Genomic DNA, 19224 nt, shown 5'->3' on the forward strand with positions numbered 1-19224 from the left:
GTTCCCCTCCCTACAATCAAAAAGCATGTTCAACTTTAAAGTTCAGGTGACCTGATTCAGATTTTTAATTTACTATCTCCTCATTTACCTGCTCTAGTTGGTAGAATTTTTGGAGCATTTTTATTCAGAGCAGATTCTATTACTTGAGAATCTCAGGCACATACTGTTGACTCAATTAATGGGATATATATAATTCGGATTAGTTTGTTACAGAGTCGGGATCACAACAGTTACAGTGCTAACCTAATTTCCTAAAAGTCTTCTCTTTTGGCATCTTTTTGCCTGTCTGCAGCTACAAGTTTATTTTCCGTTATTCCTTGTTTTTTTCGCTGATATCAAATTAATGGAAAACATCAACAAAGCATTTAGTAAAAATTCTGTTGTTTGATTAAATTAAAGTACTTAATCAGTAGGAGGAGGGAAGAAAAGAAAAAGGAAGGGACCATTCTGGTTTGTATTCTGTAACCTCTCTGTTTTGGATTTGTTTTGCAGTGTTGCAGAGCCACGCTCACCTCAAGACAGCGACACTTCCCTGTTCCTCTCTCGTCTCAATACCATTTGGAAAGGATTTATTAACATGCAAAGTGTGGCCAAATTTGTCACCAAAGCATATCCTGTGTCCGGGTGCTTTGATTATCTTAGTGAGGTCAGCACTGACGTGTTTCTGTGTTTAGAATTGATCTGTACTGCAGTTCTTGTTGCTCGAAAGGCTGGGGTCACTATATATTCTAATATTGAAACTGTCGGGCAATGGCATCTCTTGAGTAATAGGAAAAGTAGCTCAAGAAAAGAAAAAAAAAACTTCCTAAAAATTCCTCACAAGTTGTGAAGCATTCTCATGTCTTTAAACATATTTATATGTGTGTCAGGATCTAACATGGAATAGTACCTTTATTTTAGCTTCACTGTTTGAGAAGTTTTAGAGACAGTATTTTAAATCAGATGTCTTGCTCTGTTCTCACACTAGATGGGTCACTGATGTGATCTACTGCAAAAGTTTGTTTTGGCTGTGTATTAGAAATATCATCCTTTTTCCTAATTTGCAAATCAGTCAGTTGGATGATATTATTCTGGGAGGGTGTACATTTAAATAACGAGATAGTATACAGGTTTATGCTAAAATTAATAAGCCTTTTTTTCTCTCTTAATAAGTGAATTTTATGTGACTGTTAGAAGTTTCAAACACAAGTGTGTGTTTTAGGACTTTCATTAGTGGGGTTGGTGCTTTTTGGTGTTTTTCTAAAATGGGTTTCAGTGTCCTCGTGACAGGGAATTCACTGGAATTCACGTGACTCGAGAAACTGAAAGGGTGGAGCAAATCAGTATTTCAAATAGCAACTTCCCTATAAAAACAAAGCCAATAATGAGCACACAGAATTATTAGACATTTTGCTGCTGTCCTTGTTGGGGAGTGCTTTTTCTCTTCCATGTATCCTTGTGGTAACATGTCATAGTAAAACACCTTGACATTTAGAAATAGCCCGGCCAAAATTAGAAATGTATGAAAATTTACTAAAATTCTGCATTGTTGACTGGGCTGCTGGGATGGGGCAACCTGCACTGCTTTTAAATATTAAGTCTCTTTTGATTTTTCTCACACTACCGTGTAATACTTCTCGTTTAGGATTTACCAGATACAATTCATATTGGTGGGAGGATCTCACCGAAGACAGTCTGGGATTATGTTGGCAAACTCAAATCTTCACTTTCTAAGGTATTCACTTAAAATCCTTTGCAAAACCCAGAAGAAAAATGCAGCAATTTAAATGTCAGCTTTTTATAATATAAATTAGTAAACAGCAACTACTGATATAGATCACACCTGGAAAACTACCGACACTACTTATTCCTTTGTAATTTTTGACTTATCGAAGAAACATGTTCATTGAGCTGCAGATCGCTTGATCTGCATAGTAGTAAAATCTTCATGCTGTTTATTCATTTGTGACTGAACATAAGTGATAAATGTCCAATTTATTTTTACCCCTGGAATTTTCCCTTTACCATTTTATTTGCTGGTATGTTACAGGTTGCATTTTTCCACTTTGCTTTTGTATTACAGGAATTGTGTTTGATTCGTTTCCATCCTGCAACAGAAGAAGAAGAAGTTGCCTATATCTCTCTCTACTCCTATTTTAGCAGTCGTGGTCGGTTTGGTGTTGTAGCTAATAACAACAGACATATCAAGGATCTCTACCTGATTCCCCTGAGTTCTAAGGACCCAATTCCTTCAAAACTCTTGCCCTTTGAGGGCCCAGGTAAGCACAAACCAGGGGAGGTTAAATGCTAGGTAAAAATCACAAAACAAAAGTCAATCTGAGACGAGTTGTTGTAGAATGTTTAAGCATTATTAAATTTTTCTGTATAAAACCAATTTTAAAGTAAGTAAATAGGGAAAAATTGGAAATCTAACTTGGTTCAAGGTAAAATTGTCTGACATTTACGTAGCCTTTACAACGAGATGCTTAAATACTATTAGGAGGAGGAGTTTACTTGTAAAGTCAAGTATGTGGAACAGCCACTATATAAAAAAAAAAAAAAAAAACAAACACAACAACAACAACAAAAAAACAATAACAAAAAACCCCCACCCCATCTTCAGCAACCCATAAATCCACAAAACCTGGGTCCTTACAATCCATTCACCATCACATAAATCAAGCAGGAAACTTGGTCCACAGAGGAGTCAAGAAATCTGTGAAGACAAAGGTAACACTTCCAGTGGTTTCGCTGTGTTGTCTTTGTCTCATGGTAACTCTCACGGTGCACAAGGTGTTCAAAATACTTTGTTCTAGATGGTACAAACTCTACCCAAATCACTGACTTCTGAAAATCGGTTTGTTGTGGAGGAATGGGATCCACATTCCTTAGGTCTAGTAGGTGGGATAGGCAGGTTATATTGTAATCTTCTGGTTTTAGATAAAATTCCCAGAACTCATGCTTGAGTTTGCTCCATGTTTGTGCCTTGAACATGGTGACAGAAGAACTGAAAATTAATTCAGCCACAAAGCACCCTCCTATTAAAAAATTTGAAGTCATCTTCATCTGAGGATGGAGGAGCTGCATATGCTTAGTTTCCAAATAAGCATCTGGGGTTTTATATAAAATAACAACAAATAAAATTGAGAAGATGAAGAACTGCAGGTTACAATTGTCATAACAGTGGTTTGCAAAATATTAAATGGTAAGTATGAAACAGCAAACGTGAAAGGAGCTGACCTTTTCCACACCCCAAATACAAATTCAGGACTAAACGCAATAAAACATTCTCAGAGCTGATATTCAGGAGTAACAACGTACAGGCCAGGTTTTCACATTTTAGCAGCATATGACTTGAACAGCAACAAGTGGTACATCATAAGTAAAATGCTCTCCCTTCCTGCATGAGATTGCAAAGGGACACATGGTGTAACAGATCCATAAAAGACCCACTTAGAGTTCTGCTGTCAGCTCATGTGTCTTGGAAACTCCTGGAGCAGCCTTTACCTCATAATTGTGCCAAGTTGGGTCATATTTTCAAAACACATCCAGTATCGGGGGGCAAAACACTCAGGTAAGCTGTTCTGTTCTTGTGTATGTATTAAAACCACAGCGTGAAAGAGATGTAATCCATACTTTTTAATAACATTTGATGGAATTTAACACTTTTTCTTTCTTTCATAATCAATAAAAATATTTTACGGAAAGTGGTCATTGTCTTCTTAAAGCTAATCGTGTACCTTCCAGTAGATCTGAGTGAGGACTCAAAGCATTGTGCTCTAGATAGCTTGAGATGATTTGATAAATGACTGGATGAGGGGGAGGGAAAGGACACTAAACCCCTGCCACTCCAGAGGTTAGAGGATATTCCAGCTGTATCAACCAGTTCATCAGGCATGTATGGGTTACGGATTTCTCCTCTTTTCTGATGGACTGGATTTGAAACACTACTGAGGACTTCTGAACTGCGCTAGTACCTAGAAGATCTACAAAAAACTTTGACATGGGTCATTTAAAAGCAGAGGAAAATGGAAGGTTATCCGTATTTATTTTTAGTTCAACTCAAACATTTCTTACCAGATTTGATGTACCAGTAGGCTGTTCTGCAATGGTTTACTGTATGTGAATTTACTTGTCTGTCACATACACACTTGGGTTATTTAGCACTTTCATGTGTAGGTCTTAAAACACTTTGTAAAGAATAGTATAATCAGCCTTAATTACCAATAGAAAGAGTGGTTTATTATGGGATTTAGTGGCAGTGTTAGGAATGTAACATAGATCTTACATAGTTAATAAAACAGAAAAGGATTCCACAAATTAAATATCTCTTTTGGTAGTTTACAGGAAGAAGTATGGGTTTTTTTTTTCCTGAAGGCATGAGATCTCCTGCTGTTTAGAATGCTGTTAAAAATGGCAACATATGGAACACAATTTTAATTGTATTAGGTCTCTTTGAGCACCTGGTGGAAGGTGTCCCTGCCTTTGGCAGGGGGGTGGAACTAAATGATCTTTACGGTCCCTTCCAGCCCAAACCATTCCATAATCCTGTGATCTTGGCACGTACCGTTATGAAAAGCAGCAGGACTAGGAGAACATGGCATTACAAACCTTATTTTCTGTGCCAGCCGCTTCAGTCAGCAATGGTACCTGAATGTGCCGCAGTGTTACAATGCAGGAAGTGATCTATATCCTAAATAAATTAGAGTTGTCAGTTGCTTACATGATTAATTAGGACATGTAGATAAATGGTGTTAATATTTAAAGAAAATATTTGTATTGGTCTCTGCAGCTTAAAAATGTCCACCATGGGTATGCTTAGTCTGTTCCCGTGGTTTGTCAGTGACATACAGAAATTGGGTGAAGGTCTTTACCAGTACAGGGAACTTCTCTCCAGCTGATGAGGAGAGGGAAAGATGTGGCCATTATACGCAGAAATATGGTAAAACTAATTTAATGAAAAAACGCTTTTAAGGGTAAGAAAAACATTCAATAGTCGTATTTAGCATATCCTGTTCTAATGGCTTTAGTTAGAGGATGTAACTCAACAAAACGAGCATGTGGACTTCAAATACATAGTAGTATAATAACTACTTTATAAATAATTAGCACTGAAAGCTGCTAACTGTGCCAGCACAGCTTTCAGCACTTTTTAAATGCTTGCTTGTGAAAGACAGTCCACAGACTGCAGCCCACAGTTTCATGATTACCTAAAATTAGGCACTCAGCCTATTTATAAATATTGAGTAGGGACCTTTGACGTGTTGTTCTGGCTGTGTGTTCCATTCAAAAGAAGCATTTGATCACTTTGAACTGAGTGCATGCAGAAGCCAGGTTAGACGTAACTTCTGATACTTGTGTAAAATTACAATATCAAAATGTGAAGTTTTTATGAGGTTATTATACGACGACTAAACAAATTATAACATTTTTAGCTTGCTCCTGGAATGTATTGTCTTGAAAGTGTGTTAAAATGTTACTGGTTTAATTAGTGACTTGATCTCTGTTTCTTACAAGGATTCAAAACTGATTTTTCAGTAGTTGTTTTTTATCAGATATCCTGTCTGACAGATTTTTGAAACCTGTTAATTTCAATTATTCAGTATTTGAGCCACAGAAGAACAACAAATGCCTATTAGGAGTTTTTGGATGAGCACCAATTTGTGAGAGACTCTGCACTGGTCTACACTGACCACATGTGGAGCTGTTGTTCGTATGCTGATAAACTATAAAGTAAATTCACATACAGTGAACCATTTCTAACTCCTGAGCCTATTCTGACTGTAAACTGTCAATGTGTTTTTTCCCGCTTGTCTTGAATTGTGCCTTGATCTTATATAGTAATATAATTTCATTTAAGATAGTAAATTATTGTGAACAGAACTGCTAGTATTGCTTTTAGGCTGTGGGTGCAAATGAGTATTTGGATAAGTCAAGTATTTACGTGGTACTTTCTGAGTAATCTTAGATTCACTGAAAATAATTCTTTGTTTTGTTCCTGTCCTGCCTTATTTCATTGCACATCTCAGCATCCCAACCCCTCTGAAAGGGCAGATTTTTGTATGTACTGAATTATTAGCAAATCTTAGGTCTGGTAATATAGCTGGTTAATTTTCCTCATCTTATTTTTTTTTCTGAATACGAAAAAAAAAATTGGCAACACTTAGTAACAGTGAAATCTTGCGTTTCTCTGTTACTGCCTCCTGGCTGGATAATAACTAATGGCACACAGGAGGGAAAAGACAGTGGCCCTCAAATGAGGGCCCTTTGAAAGTCATTAAATCCACAAGTTAAACAGCTCCTTGCTATACGGATTTTCTATACTTGCCACTTGTACTTTAAAGGATTTATTCCCTGCCCTTCGTTCTGGACACATTTATCTTCCAGAAGTGCCAGTGGGAACTGTGCACGTAAACCAAAGGAATACAGTAACGTTAACACAGACCTGTGCATTCTTCCGTTTTACCCGAAACTTTGCCATCATTTTTAGATAGACTTCTCCAAGTAGTCAAGTCTGAAGGTTTCACAAAGGACTAATTGCTTTTTACTGATAGAAAAGTCTTACAGCATCGAACAGAATCCTGCCCGCCCTGCTCTGCACACCCGGATCAGCCCCGAGCAGGGAACTCAAACACCCAGTGGCCCTTGGCTTGTTTGCTACATTTAGTTATCAGTTTCTCTGCTTCTTTCATTTAAAAATAATATCTAGCTGGAATAAAAAATAAGCAGGAAGTGGGTTACAAGCTTGAATGCTGTTTCCAAACACAGTTTGTTTGAGGTTATCATTTTAGCAATTACTGGTGTTTGTTTGACTTAGAGATAGACAAAATATTTCTAGACTGGTGTAAACACCAATGTAGCATTTTAGCACAGATTATAACAGAAATGTTTAGCTCAGGCTTTCTCACTTTTCAATATCTCTGTGTATGCAACATATTTGCAAACTATTTAAAAGTAAATATGATTTTTCAGGGGAAGAGGTAGGGGTGGTTGAACAAAAACAAAAACGATGTAACAGTACAAAAAATGTGAAAACTTACTTGGTTTTGAACATTTTCAGAGACACTTTTTAATAATGATACTTGTTTCTTAGATCTTTTATTAGAAATATCAAGGGAGGAATTAAAAATTGTTTAGTATATACAAATATATATAAAAAGTTAAGAAACACAGATGTGTATGCTTATGGACTACTGAAAATTGCCAAAAGGTCATCTAATGGAATTTAGAAAAAATGTTATATTTATGACTTTTGTAGCTGCTGCTATATAAAATAATAAGTTTCTACTGAAAGCATAATTAAAAATTAGGTTTTTACATATACAATCTTTCTGTTTCCTTTCAGGTCTTGAGTTATCTCGGCCCAATTTAATTCTTGGATTGGTTATCTGTCAGAAAGGGAAACGTCCTGCAACTGGCATTGAAGCGGAAAAGATAGAGGAAAAGCGAAGCAGAATTCAAGCACATGAGGAAACTGAAATGTCACTGTTCTCTAAAGGGCCACTAGCTGCTTCGCAAGAAAAGAGAACTCCGAAGTACTCAATTTATTCAGGAGATTCAACTGTAAGCACAACACCACCCGGATCTCCTCCTCCACCTCCACCTCCGCTTCCCATTCCAGACACCTCAGCAGTTACACCTTCAGTATTAAAAATACTGTCCTCGATTAAAAGTGGAACCACAACTACGGTAGCACCACCAGTTTCAACTGCTGCTTCTGCAACCGTTACTGCTACATCTTCATCCTCCAAAACTGCCACACCTCTCGAGCACATCCTGCAGACGCTTTTTGGCAAAAAGAAAACTTTTGAGCCACTTGCTAAAGATTCTGAAACTGTCCAGTCTTCAAATCAGGAAGGCCAAGCTGCTGCTGATGGAGGAATGTCGGCTGTTCCTTTGTTAGATCCCATCGTGCAACAGTTTGGACAGATGTCAAAAGACAAAGCTATAGAAGAGGAGGAGGATGACAGACCCTATGATCCTGAAGAAGAATATGGTCCAGAGAAAGCTTTTGAAATGCAGACTAGTGAAAGTGAGAAACGATATAATGTGGAAAAGCCATCTAATACAGCAGAACTAGAGGATGAGGCCTACGATCCAGAAGATGAAACTATCTTGGAAGAAGCAAAAGTGACTGTTGATGATTTACCTAACAAAATGTATTCAGACACTAAAAGCAGTTCTTCAGAAACACCTGCTTCGTATGTGCCTGATCTATCTGCATCCTCCTCCTTGGTGGAACAGCAAAAAATGTTGGAAGAATTAAACAAACAAATAGAAGAACAGAAAAGACAACTAGAGGAACAAGAAGAAGCCCTCAGACAACAAAGAGCAGCTGTTGGTGTTTCAATGGCTCATTTTTCAGTGTCTGATGCTTTGATGTCGCCACCACCAAAATCTTCTCTAATAAAAGGTGAATTATTCCATCAGGACCAGCAGGCTATGCAAAAAGTAGATCTACCTTCATCTTTAAATCAGCAAGCACAAGTTTTAAACCAAGGCTGTGACCCAAGGCAGAACAGAGACCCTCGACAAGCCAGAAGGATGGCGACAGAGACTAATGACAGTGCTGATTCTCGAATGAAGCCACAGGTGGTACAGAATGAGATAGTCACAGTTGAAATGGCTCCAGCAAGTTTCCCAAATGCTTTGCAGACTTCCCTTGGTATGGAAGATAAAACTTTAATTTCTGCTGCTCAGCCTGGTTTTAGTGGTGATAACTGGGTTTCAAGTGAAACATCTTCTATGGTGTCCCAAAAAGAGGCATCTAATAGCCAATTTGAAAACACTGCTCAAGTTAATTTGGAAAACATGAGTCAAACAGCTTCTGGAGAACCTTCTGTGTCCAAACCTTTACGTAAAGTGCTGCTTCCAACACCTCCAAGTACATCTTTCCAGCCTAATTTCTCCACATCAAATGACAGTCAGTCTTTGCAAGATATGCATCAAGTACCATGGTCAAATGAGTCAAAGGAACTAATGGGAAGGGACTCTTTTTCAAATGCAATGTTTACTTCTCAGGAACAGGTAGCTGGTCACTTTGACCCAGGTCTTTCATCCATGCAATATGACGAACAGAGAAATCCTCAGTCTCATCAGTTTGTAGAACAAACTGAACCTCCATTAGTTCAGACTGAGGGCGGACCTATTCCACAGCACTTTGAAGAAAACAGAGTTGGACCTTCTTTTTCTTTGTCTGGGCAGAAAGGTGGGCCCCCACCATCGATGATGCTCAACGCACCCGGAGGACCTCCTGGACCTAATTTTAGAGGACCGGCACCACAGTTCTCTGAAGAGCATGGTTCTCCAAATAATGATGGGCAAAGAGGACCTGCCTCTGGAAGATTTGGAGGTCAAAAGGGTCCCATTCCTTCTTTATTTTCTACACAACATGGACCACCATCTCTTTTTGGTGATCATAGGGGCCCAGCCCCTTCTTATCATGGTGTTCCAAGAGGAATGTCACCATCTCAGTTTGAAGATCATAGGGAACCTCACATGGAACAAAGGGAATTCTCAGATCCCCAATATAATGAAATGATGGGGCCTCCAGGACAGTTCGAAGGACCAGATCCACCTCAGTTTATGGGAAACCGAGGTCCTTCGCCTTTTCCTTTTGGAGGTCAAAGACGACCCTCACCAGCTCCATTTAAAGGACAGAGAGGAGGCCCTCAGTTTGGAGGGCCAAGAGGTCCAGCCCCAAGTCACTTTGGGGGACCAAGAGGGCCTCACCCCAATCAATTTGAAGGGCAGAGAGGTCCAGCTCCAAATCATATGCCTGGTCCAAGAGGACTTTTGCCACAGCCATTTGAAGAACGGAGAGGGAGTCCACCACCCAGATTTGCCAACCAAAGAGGTCCAGCCCCACTCCAGTTTGGAGGACCAAGAGGAGCTGCACCTGCAATGTTTCCAGAGGAGAATGAACCTCCCCCTTCTAGATTTCATTTCCAAGGTCAGTCACCACAAGGTATGAAGTCAACCCCAAGACCACTTCTGGACCTTCCAAGCCATCCACCATCCCACAGAAAAGAGATGTGGGAGGAAGCTGGACCATCTACATCTCTTCCCAATATTTCTGGACAAGGATCTGAGTCAGAAGGACAGTGGTCAGCACCTGAGTTCCGAGAAGGGAAAAATCCTGAATTTAGAGGCCAGACATTTGAAGGGAGACAGAGAGAGAGATACGAAGGAGGAAATAAAGACAAGGCTTTAGATCAGCCAGAGCCTCAGCAAGCAGATAATCGACAAGGTCGACCCTTTGAGGAAAGGCGAAGGGAGCGAGAACATGGCAGGCCTTGGGAAAGAGACCGTGGCCGAAACTGGAATAGAGACAGGGACTGGGAGAGGCACAGAGACAAGGAATGGGACAAAAACAGAAACCAAAACAGAGATAAGGATTCGGAGCGGGGTAAAGAATGGGAAAGAAACCGAGACCGAGAAAGAACAAGAACCAGGGACAGAGAATCCTACAGGAGACGTGACAGAGACCGATCAAGGAGCAGAGACCGAGACCGCGACAGGGACCGGGATCGCAGCAGGGAAAAAGACAGAGAGAGAGAGAGAGATCGAGACCGGGACAGAGACAGAGGAAAAGATCGCAAAGATCGGAGCAAGAGCAAGGAAACTGGGAAAGAGACAAAGCCAGAAACACCGAAGGAAACTCCGAAGCCAACAGAAATGGAGGCTTCGTCTTCCACTAATCAGTCCTAGAAATAGGACTGATCATATATTTCCCATAAATAATAGACTTTTACAACACAGCAAGGACTGAGTCAACATCTGTATATACTGTATATTTTCACCTTTACAAAAACACCGTTGTACAACTAGCCTTACAAAACCTACGGACAAATTAGCAATTTTTGAACAACTGTGAATGAAAATACTCAAATGGACAAAAGGCAAGGACATACTGGACTTTCACTTGCTGCATTTTGTGCATAATGTTTTTCTTATACAAATTCACAGCATTACCTGTACTGAAATTTTGAGTTTTTTTCTACTTGCATCTTTAAATTTCCATTTACAGTACCAAAATGGAAAAAAGTCTAAGAAGAGCATATTGCTTTTTAAGATTATAAAGTTATGTTTTCCAGTAACTTGAATTGTAATTTTATAAGAGAATTTAATCCAGACCTTAGGAGCCATACCTTTACATCTCATGGACGTGATTTTTTGGTGTCAACGTTTTTCCCCAGCACACGCTTTGAAAAAAGGCGTCGAACTGTTGCTGTCTTGTTTATTTTACAGCAGAAGGGTCGTCTGTATTTAGGAAAAGGCTGCAGAAGAACAATGTCAATAATTACTTGGGACTGACAGAGGATTTGAAAGTGGAATGTTTATAAGCTTCAAGTGCACTATCTCCCTTTTTATATCCGGGTATTTTGTGTTTCAGAATCCATCTGTTAAACGTACAGCAAAGAAACAAAGTCGTCATTAATTTTTTTCATGAGGCCAAGGGGTTTTAAACGTCACATTTTTACAAATCTGTAATGAAAGAACATACCTGAGTAGCACCTTGATAACCAGTAAAACTTTTAAATTAAACCATCAGATGTTTATTTGAAAAAGGCTAAGACTACAAATGAATTCGTTACTAAAGGAAAGAAGAATAAGTTAGTTAAACAGGCCACTAAATCTGTTACTTTGAACTGATTTAGTGAAGCATGTGTTTTTGTTTTGCTTTGGTTTTGCAGAATTTTACCATAGACTTAAGAAATATTCCCATTTGATTTTCCTTTTCATTCTGAAAGTGTTTTGCTCTTGAGAAAAAAAAAAAAAACCCTGTCACTATTTTTCTGTTAGACCCTCCTTAGGCTGGTAGTATATATAAAATCCCCACTGAAGATGTTACTGCATAAAGTTTGGTACTTCATGGTGTGTTTCAAGAGGGAAGTTTTTCACTGTGAAATACATTTCATCGCTACTTTCTGTCTATTCTTCAAGCATGTCATTCTAAAGTATTAAATAAAACCCCTCTTAATTTATTTCACCATGTAGATTAACAGTTGGGTAAATATTTTGATATTTTTTATAAAATAGTTTTGGAAATGTGAAATTAGATTCCTATAAAATTTGCATCTTGAAGACTAAGTGACAAGTAGCGTATGCCGTGTATCTCACTGCGGATTTTACAGTTCATATTGGTGCATCTTGGAAGTCCTTAAACACCAAGGATTTGCTGGTTGAAATGGTCATCGGGGTTTGGAACCTGTAGACAAAATGTTAAAATGCAGACAGTTGGTATTAAATGCAAACATCTTCTGTGGTGTAAGGTTTTTTTTCCCTAATGAGATGTTTCTAATTTAAAGACATACATAAAAGTATGCAAAAAAGTGTGTTTGTTTAGGTTTACTTGACAGAAATTTCTGTAAATTTTATTTTATATGGCAAAATATATCCTGTACTTTATGGGACTTCACAGGTTTTTGTTACTGTAATTAGAATAAACATCTACAGAGAACTGTTGTCCTTTTCTTAAATCTGTATGTGCCTATTATTTTCCAAGTATTATGACTTCTAAACAAGGCACAGGAGTCACTGCAAGAGACTGAGGGCACATGGGTTTCATTTCCTCATTATTTAATGGAGGACTGAAAACATTACTACCAAGTGATGAATTGTAGACATTCCAAAATTCATATGAAAATCTGTGCCTGTGATTTCCCTCTGGGTTCTAAAACATTCCCTAATTCTGCTTATTTTTAAAAATTAGAATTAGTAAGTTAGTAATTTGTAGAGTTGACACCAAAAGACCTAAAGAAAATAAAAAATATTAATTCATTCAAGTCAGCTTTGAATTTAATAAAGACTCTGTTCACACCGTTTATCAATTCCTTGACCTTTTTTATTTATAAAATAGATGTGTGGCTTTTCATCTTCTAGGAAACTCCTTCACCACAGATCACTTTGGGGAATCTGTTCATGATTCAGATAAATTCATCCTCCCACAGATGGAGTGACAGAAAAACAACAGCAGAGACAAACTTTCTGTAGAGACAGCTTTCTGTAGTTTACAATGACCTGCGCTTGGATTTGGCAGCAAGGCTCCTGCGTTCCGCACTGCGGCAGACAGTAAAGCCAGCCTGAAGATAACATCATTTAACATCATTTAACTCAATTTACAGAGACTAAAATTGGTATTGGCTTATTATCATGCATTGCAAGAAAAAGGAAAATAGTTCACTGGCTTTGTTCAAACTTTTGATTAACATGAAATAACTATTTTCAGCTTTTCTCTGTACACAGTTAACTTTCCAAATTCTAAATTTTTACATGAAAGCCCATAGAAGGTTTAAATATAAGCAGAAAGATTATTACATCTAGAACACAGTAATTTTTTGCATTCTAAAGGAGACTCTGCAGGATTCGAGGAGGGAAAAGTGCATGCACAATGCTGCTTATAAAACTTAGGCTTTCGTTTCTGGAGGAAAATCACCGGCGTCACTTCCAGCGTTACGGGGCCCGAGGGTGCGAGATGGCGACGTGAGGGGACCCCCCGCTGCCCTCTCGGCGCTTCCCCTGGACGTTTCCTCACAGACCCCGCTCCACCGCCGCCGGGACTGGGCAACACACAAACCCCAAGGCCAGGCCGGGAAGGCGGAGGCGAAGTGTCCATCGCCGCCCTGCGCCGGGCCCTTCCCCGCGGGGCTTCGGGGCCACCACAGACCCACCCCCGCCATGGCGCCGGCGGGGGCGGAGCCTCCGCCTGAGGGCGGGGCCGACGGGCGGGGCCGGCACCGCCTGAGGGGCGGAGCCTCCGCCTGAGGGGCGGGGCGGGGGCAGCGCATGCGCACGGGCGGGCGGCGGTTGCGCGCGGCGGTTGGGGCGCGTTGGCCGGTGCCCGGAGCGTTGGGGCGGCCTGAGGGGGCGGGGGGTTCCCGTTCTCCGCCTCCCCTTCTCAGCCTTTCCGTCTCCCCCGCCTTCTCTTTCTCGCCTCCCCCGGCGGGCGTGGCGGAGCAGGGGGTGAGCTGCCCCCCCCCAAGGCTCCTGTCGGCCGGAGCTTGAACCGTCCGCGTTCCCCGGGCCCCACAGGCGCAGGGGGCTCCCCTGAGGGAGGTTCAGGCCGCAGAGAGCCCAGAGCCGCCCGGCCCAGCCCGAGTGTTGGCAGGTGAAAGCCGTTTCTCGTGAGCAGCTGTGCTGGTGTTGGGGGTGTGGGGGTCACCTGGGCTTAGAGGGGACACTGGAGGGGGGAACACGGTGACACCGGCTGGCACTGCACTGCCAGGAGCCTGTTCCTTGCCATATTGCTTCGTGGCCATGCAGAAGTGCAAGTTTTTTTGCCACCCCGCCCTTTTTTAATGGGTATCGCTGCTAATTCTTGCAGGTTTTGTGGTTTACTGTTGAAAAGAGCCGTTGGTAACTGCTTAGGTTTACTGTAGTCATGTCAGGATCGGCCCCAGAGGAGCCTCAGACTTCTATTCCTCAGAGCACAGCTTGTGTTCCCGACCCCGCTCCCGTTGCTGTCGGACCCGGAGGCTCAAGTGACGTTGCCTTTGGTGAGCACAATCTTAGCTTCACCACCACGGACGTCAGCCTGGTGGAGATGATGGAAATTGAGTATACGCAGCTGCAGCACATACTTTACTCACATACGGAAGCACAAGCTAGTGAAGGTGAAGTGGAAACTAGGCTTAATTCTTTCTCCTCCCTTGGTAATTCTGCAGACTCCTCTCTGCACCAGAGCTCGGTGAATGCCAGTCAGGAGGGGTGTTCATCAAACAGCTCTGGGAGCCAGGTGGTTTACCCAGTTATCTGTCAGTCGGGATTACCCTCTGACAGCAGTTTGCTAAGTTCAAACCCACGTTTAGGCTACGCTGACTTTCAGGAGCTCAGAATGATGTTACTTAGCGAGTCGAACCTCCCTTTGAACCAAACAGATAAAACGCCCAACAGCGGCTCTGTAGAAGTCCCAGGACGCAGTTTAGTAAAAGTTAAACATGGTGAAAATTTTGGTGGGACGAATAAAGGAAACATACTTGTTGAAAATTCGGCACTGGCGCCAGAGCCTAGATCTAAATCTGCAGTCAGAGTTCGGTTGGAAGACAGATTCAACAGCATCCAGACAGAAAACCCCAGATGTCAAGAATCCCAAGAATCTGGAGTAACTCTTAACAAGTGTGTTGCAATTAATTTTAGTTTTTGTTGTTAAACTATATATCATAGAGTTCAAAACCGTTTTTTCTAAACTAAACCTAAGAACAGTACTTTTTTTACTACATGAAAATGATGGGTTGGGCTTTTTTAAACTATGCCAGTCAAACGTAGGTGCAGCTCTGCTGATTAGACCCTCTGTGTGTTGCATAAATGGTCACCATGTAGTTCCAAAATTAATTACTTTACAACTTTATTCTTGATAACAACATGTAATGTAAATAGAGGTGAGAGAAGAACATTGCCTAGTTTTGACATGCGACTTGCTAAAAGCACAGTAGATTTTTTATCATAATCAATATTAAGAGCAATTGATTAGTGTTGAAATGTGGAGGCCTGACTATAGGAAAAACTATGAGCAACAATAGTGTTTTACAGTCTGGCCCTGTAACTGTATTAGTGTGCTGATAAAACTTTTCATTGAGGCATAAAGTCGAATTGTTTCTGCACAGAATAAAATACCTTCTCAGCTAATTTTTTTTGTCCCTGAAGTCAGCAATATGGCAATAACAATGATTTCTGCTTATAGTAAATTAAAGTGGTTTCTTGCTGATAGATACCAAAGTATGTGTAGCTCTGAATTTTTCTGCACTTGTTTTCAAGTAGTCAGTCTGGTCTATTTTGTTGTTGTTGTATTTTTTTTTTTTTTTTAAGTTTAGTAACATTGATTCGGCAGCCGTCAGAACTGATCGGTGTTCCTGTTCATCAGCAAGAGAACAAGTGTCCTGCGTTAGGGAAAAATAAGACTGCACCTGCCACCCCTTCTTTACAGTTCACATACCCGTTATTTACTATGAACACGTGTTCCACTGCTGGAGGTGCTAATCCTCCGCAAACACAGGTACGTCATTATCCATCAATCACTAGTGGTACTCCGCTAATTTCAAATTATTAGTTAACCTCCTAGGTGTAATATAATTCTGAAGGTTTGTGTTGAAGTGTGACTTCATTGAAATAGGGATGATCGGGATGATCTGTAATGCAAATTATTTATTCTTATGTCAAAACCATTGAAAATACTTATTCAAATTAATCATTTGGCATGTATAATAATGTGCACTCAGGTGATGACGAGGAGGTCATTAGATTAGATACTTTTTTCCTCAAGTTTATCAGTGTATCATCAGCTTCATTTCTGCGAGATGAGGAGACACTTAGTACCATTTTCTATGGTTCCTTTTTTTCTCATTCATTTTGATGAAAAAGGTTTTTTGATAGCACGGCAGTTGAAAATGTCAGGGGTATCGCAAAAAGATTAATCGGGCTGTCAAAATCCTGGGGTTGTGTGCAGAAGTAATCGAGATTTATTGTGATACAAAGCATTGAATCACGGGGCTAAAACTTGGGAAATTAACATGAAGATATCAAAATAGTCTCTTTTTTATGTATATAGTCCTTTTAAGTATTTCCTTGTTGCTTTTTACAGACCTCTGGAACATCTTGCACTATTTTGGAAGCTGCCAAACATCAGGACCTGGGGATTCCCAAGACATTCTCTTTCTGCTATCAGGAAATTGAATCCACAAAACAGACAGTAGGTGCTATGAATAAAGCTTTGCCTGAGGAAGTCTGGATTAAAGTTGGAGGTAAACCATTCATCATCTTTTTACTTTGCTTTCTCTTGGCCTTCAAATCTACATTTTTTTCTGGATTTGTGTCGTTTTGTTAGAATGAATATGATTTTAGTGAATCATATGACATGGGTTTTATGTCTGAGATGTACTATAGACAATATGGGACTCCAAAAAAGTTCAACATCTGTGATTGCAGCTGTACATTGGAAGTTGTTTAGCGCTTCCAGCTTGACATGAGAAAACCTGAGATTGCAAAGTACCTTTGAAAATTTGGGCTTAGAATAAACAACTGGTTTCTTTCTACATTTTCTGACCCCAAAGTTGATATAGCAGATCCAGTCAGAATAAACTGAAGAGCATTTAAGGGATGGCCTCACATGCTTATGAAAGGTTAGGTGGATTTTGAAAGAGCAAGCAGATGGAGATGTGCTACTATAAAAGTCGATGTAGGTTGGCAGTAAAGCTTCAAAGGTTATTTCACATAAGTGAGCAAAAATAATTTTTCCATTATCAATATCTTCAGTGATGAGTGGGAGAGTTATAAATAGGTTCTTCTTCTTGTTTTTCCAAGAAGACACCTTATGCAAGCAAGCAATAAACAGAAGAAGTTGCAGCCGAATAAACCCATCGGATACAAACGTAGATCGCAAACCTCTTAGTGAAATTCAGAATATGTGCGATGACAGCCAGAGCTCTGTGTCTGCCCAGGGCACCTGGCAGGCGGCACAGCCCGGGGCGAGCATGCAGATGCAGAGTGTGACACAGGACGGGATCGCCCAGCGAAGGGAAAGACACAACCGCATGGAGAGGGACAGGAGGTAATTTCTGTGATAAGTGGCAAGATAAAGTTTTTGAAGCCTAAAATACTCATACTGTAATATTCCCCGTCAGTAGCCAGAGTAAAATGTAAATTTGACATATTTTGTTTTACCTACAAGAAAAAGCAGCGCAGGTGGTGAGGGTTTGGTGGTGGTAGAGGAAAAAAATACGTATGTTTCATTGTGGTGGGTTTTTTTTACTCTATAAACAAAGAAAAATATTTCAAAACATTTAACCAGTTCTATAAAGATAAGGTAGCCTGGGTATAACATGACTGATATACAAATATAAAGCTCGTAGCAAACAACAAGAAGTCTCCGCAGTCAGTGGCAGGTAGCGCCTGTGAGGAGTCTTCCTTTTTTCATTGTTTTCGTTCCCTCTCACCCATCAGTACAAAACCTTTTGTATTTATCTGCAGGCGCAGAATCCGGATTTGTTGTGATGAGCTGAATCTCCTGGTCCCGTTCTGTACTGTCGACACTGATAAAGCAACAACTTTACAATGGACAACCGCGTTTCTGAAGTACATTCAGGAAAGGCACGGCGACTCTCTGAAACAGGTTGTTAAATCTAATTTCTTTTTTGTTCTTGAGAAAATACAAAATGTTTTTACACTAAAAGTACCTGGAATGCTTCTGCTTAATGCCGTTTGTGAAGGACCACTGTATCATTGAAACTTCCTTTTAAAAATGTTGTGGGGTTTGTTTTGTTGTTTTTTTTCTTTAACTAGCTGGTGCAGTTCAGTAGTATGAAACCATAAGCTGTCCTCAGGGTTTTCAAAACAGATTTTTGGTTTTGTTTTTTAGCTTAGTCCAATTCCTGAGTATCATACTGGCTGGACAACAATGTGAATTGAAGTCCTCTTCAGCCATTCCCTCCTCCCCTCTTAATTTTCTCTGTTTCCCGCATTTCGCGGCATTGTCTTCTAGTTAGTTTCCATGAACTAGTAGTTCAGTGATGGGTCTGGCTCTGCTGAGTGTCCTCGGAGAATAGATGGAGTGTGTAGAGGAAAACCTGCTTGTCAAACACTGGAATGGCTCCTCAGCATCTCCTGTTCAAGGTCTATTAGGGATTTTTTTAAGACACGAGCGATACATCTCATTGTTATTTATTTTTTTGTATTTTGATTTTTAGGAATTTGAGACTGTGTTCTGTGGTAAAACAGGCAGGAGACTAAAAACAGCAAGATCAGACTCATTTGTAACCTGTCCAGTGCAGGAAAACACGCACAGCTATGGAGACCAAGTAGTCTGAACTGCCCGCCTTGAAGCGTATGACAAGTGTGGCTTAATTAACAAAGGCCTAAATATTTTATTTTACATGCTGAATGTGAATTGCAAAAATAGAACTTGTAAAAATATATAAATAGAGCTTTAAAGAAAACATATTCTTTATTCAAAATGGAAATGAAAGTTAACTACCAGCAATAGCAATCAGTGCTCTGTTAAAAGGGCTTTGAGGCCAGAAGCTGCAAAAAAATGTCATGACAGCCAAGTATTTTTCCCTTTTAGTTATTACAAATATGTTCAGGGTTTTTTTTGTGGGCTTTTACTTTGTTGTTGTTGTGTGAGGTTTTGTTTTGGGTTTTTTTTTAAGATCTAATACAGTTGTAGAATAGTTGTAGAACGTCAGTCCTGTTATTTTAATGACTAGATGCAAATGTAATTTTCAAGTGTAAAAAGAAATTAAAGTTAGCCTA

The 19224-nt window shown here is 40.1% G+C and overlaps 2 protein-coding genes across 5 annotated transcripts in view; both read left to right on the forward strand.

Annotated features, from left to right (window-relative positions):
- The window catches only part of DIDO1 (death inducer-obliterator 1), a 54681-nt gene extending 41878 nt beyond the window's left edge, over positions 1-12803 (forward strand). For 2 of the 3 annotated variants that reach the window (XM_082065665.1, XM_082065664.1), the window contains exons 15-18: positions 493-646; positions 1625-1714; positions 2063-2258; positions 7325-12803. In XM_082065665.1, coding sequence (XP_081921791.1) covers positions 493-646; positions 1625-1714; positions 2063-2258; positions 7325-10689 — 3805 coding nt within the window. In that variant the 3' untranslated portion in view covers positions 10690-12803. The remainder of the gene's footprint in view (positions 1-492; positions 647-1624; positions 1715-2062; positions 2259-7324) is intronic. The other variant, XM_082065666.1, reaches the window with a different exon arrangement.
- A 986-nt stretch (positions 12804-13789) lies between these two features.
- TCFL5 (transcription factor like 5) lies at positions 13790-18798 on the forward strand. Of its 2 annotated transcripts, none has more exons than XM_082065706.1 (7): positions 13790-14089; positions 14306-15096; positions 15787-15973; positions 16559-16718; positions 17278-17524; positions 17944-18085; positions 18660-18798. In XM_082065706.1, the coding sequence occupies exons 2-7, from the start codon at positions 14363-14365 to the stop codon at positions 18777-18779; spliced, it is 1590 nt and encodes a 529-aa protein (XP_081921832.1). In that variant the 5' UTR covers positions 13790-14089; positions 14306-14362; the 3' UTR covers positions 18780-18798. The 2 variants fall into 2 exon arrangements, with proteins under 2 accessions (XP_081921832.1, XP_081921833.1); XM_082065707.1 differs by having other exon boundaries at positions 14361-15096.
- The last annotated feature ends 426 nt before the right edge of the window (positions 18799-19224 follow it).

The sequence above is a fragment of the Streptopelia decaocto genome (genome assembly GCF_964273445.1).
Source record: "Streptopelia decaocto genome assembly, chromosome: 14".
Classification (NCBI taxonomy): Eukaryota; Metazoa; Chordata; class Aves; order Columbiformes; family Columbidae; genus Streptopelia; species Streptopelia decaocto.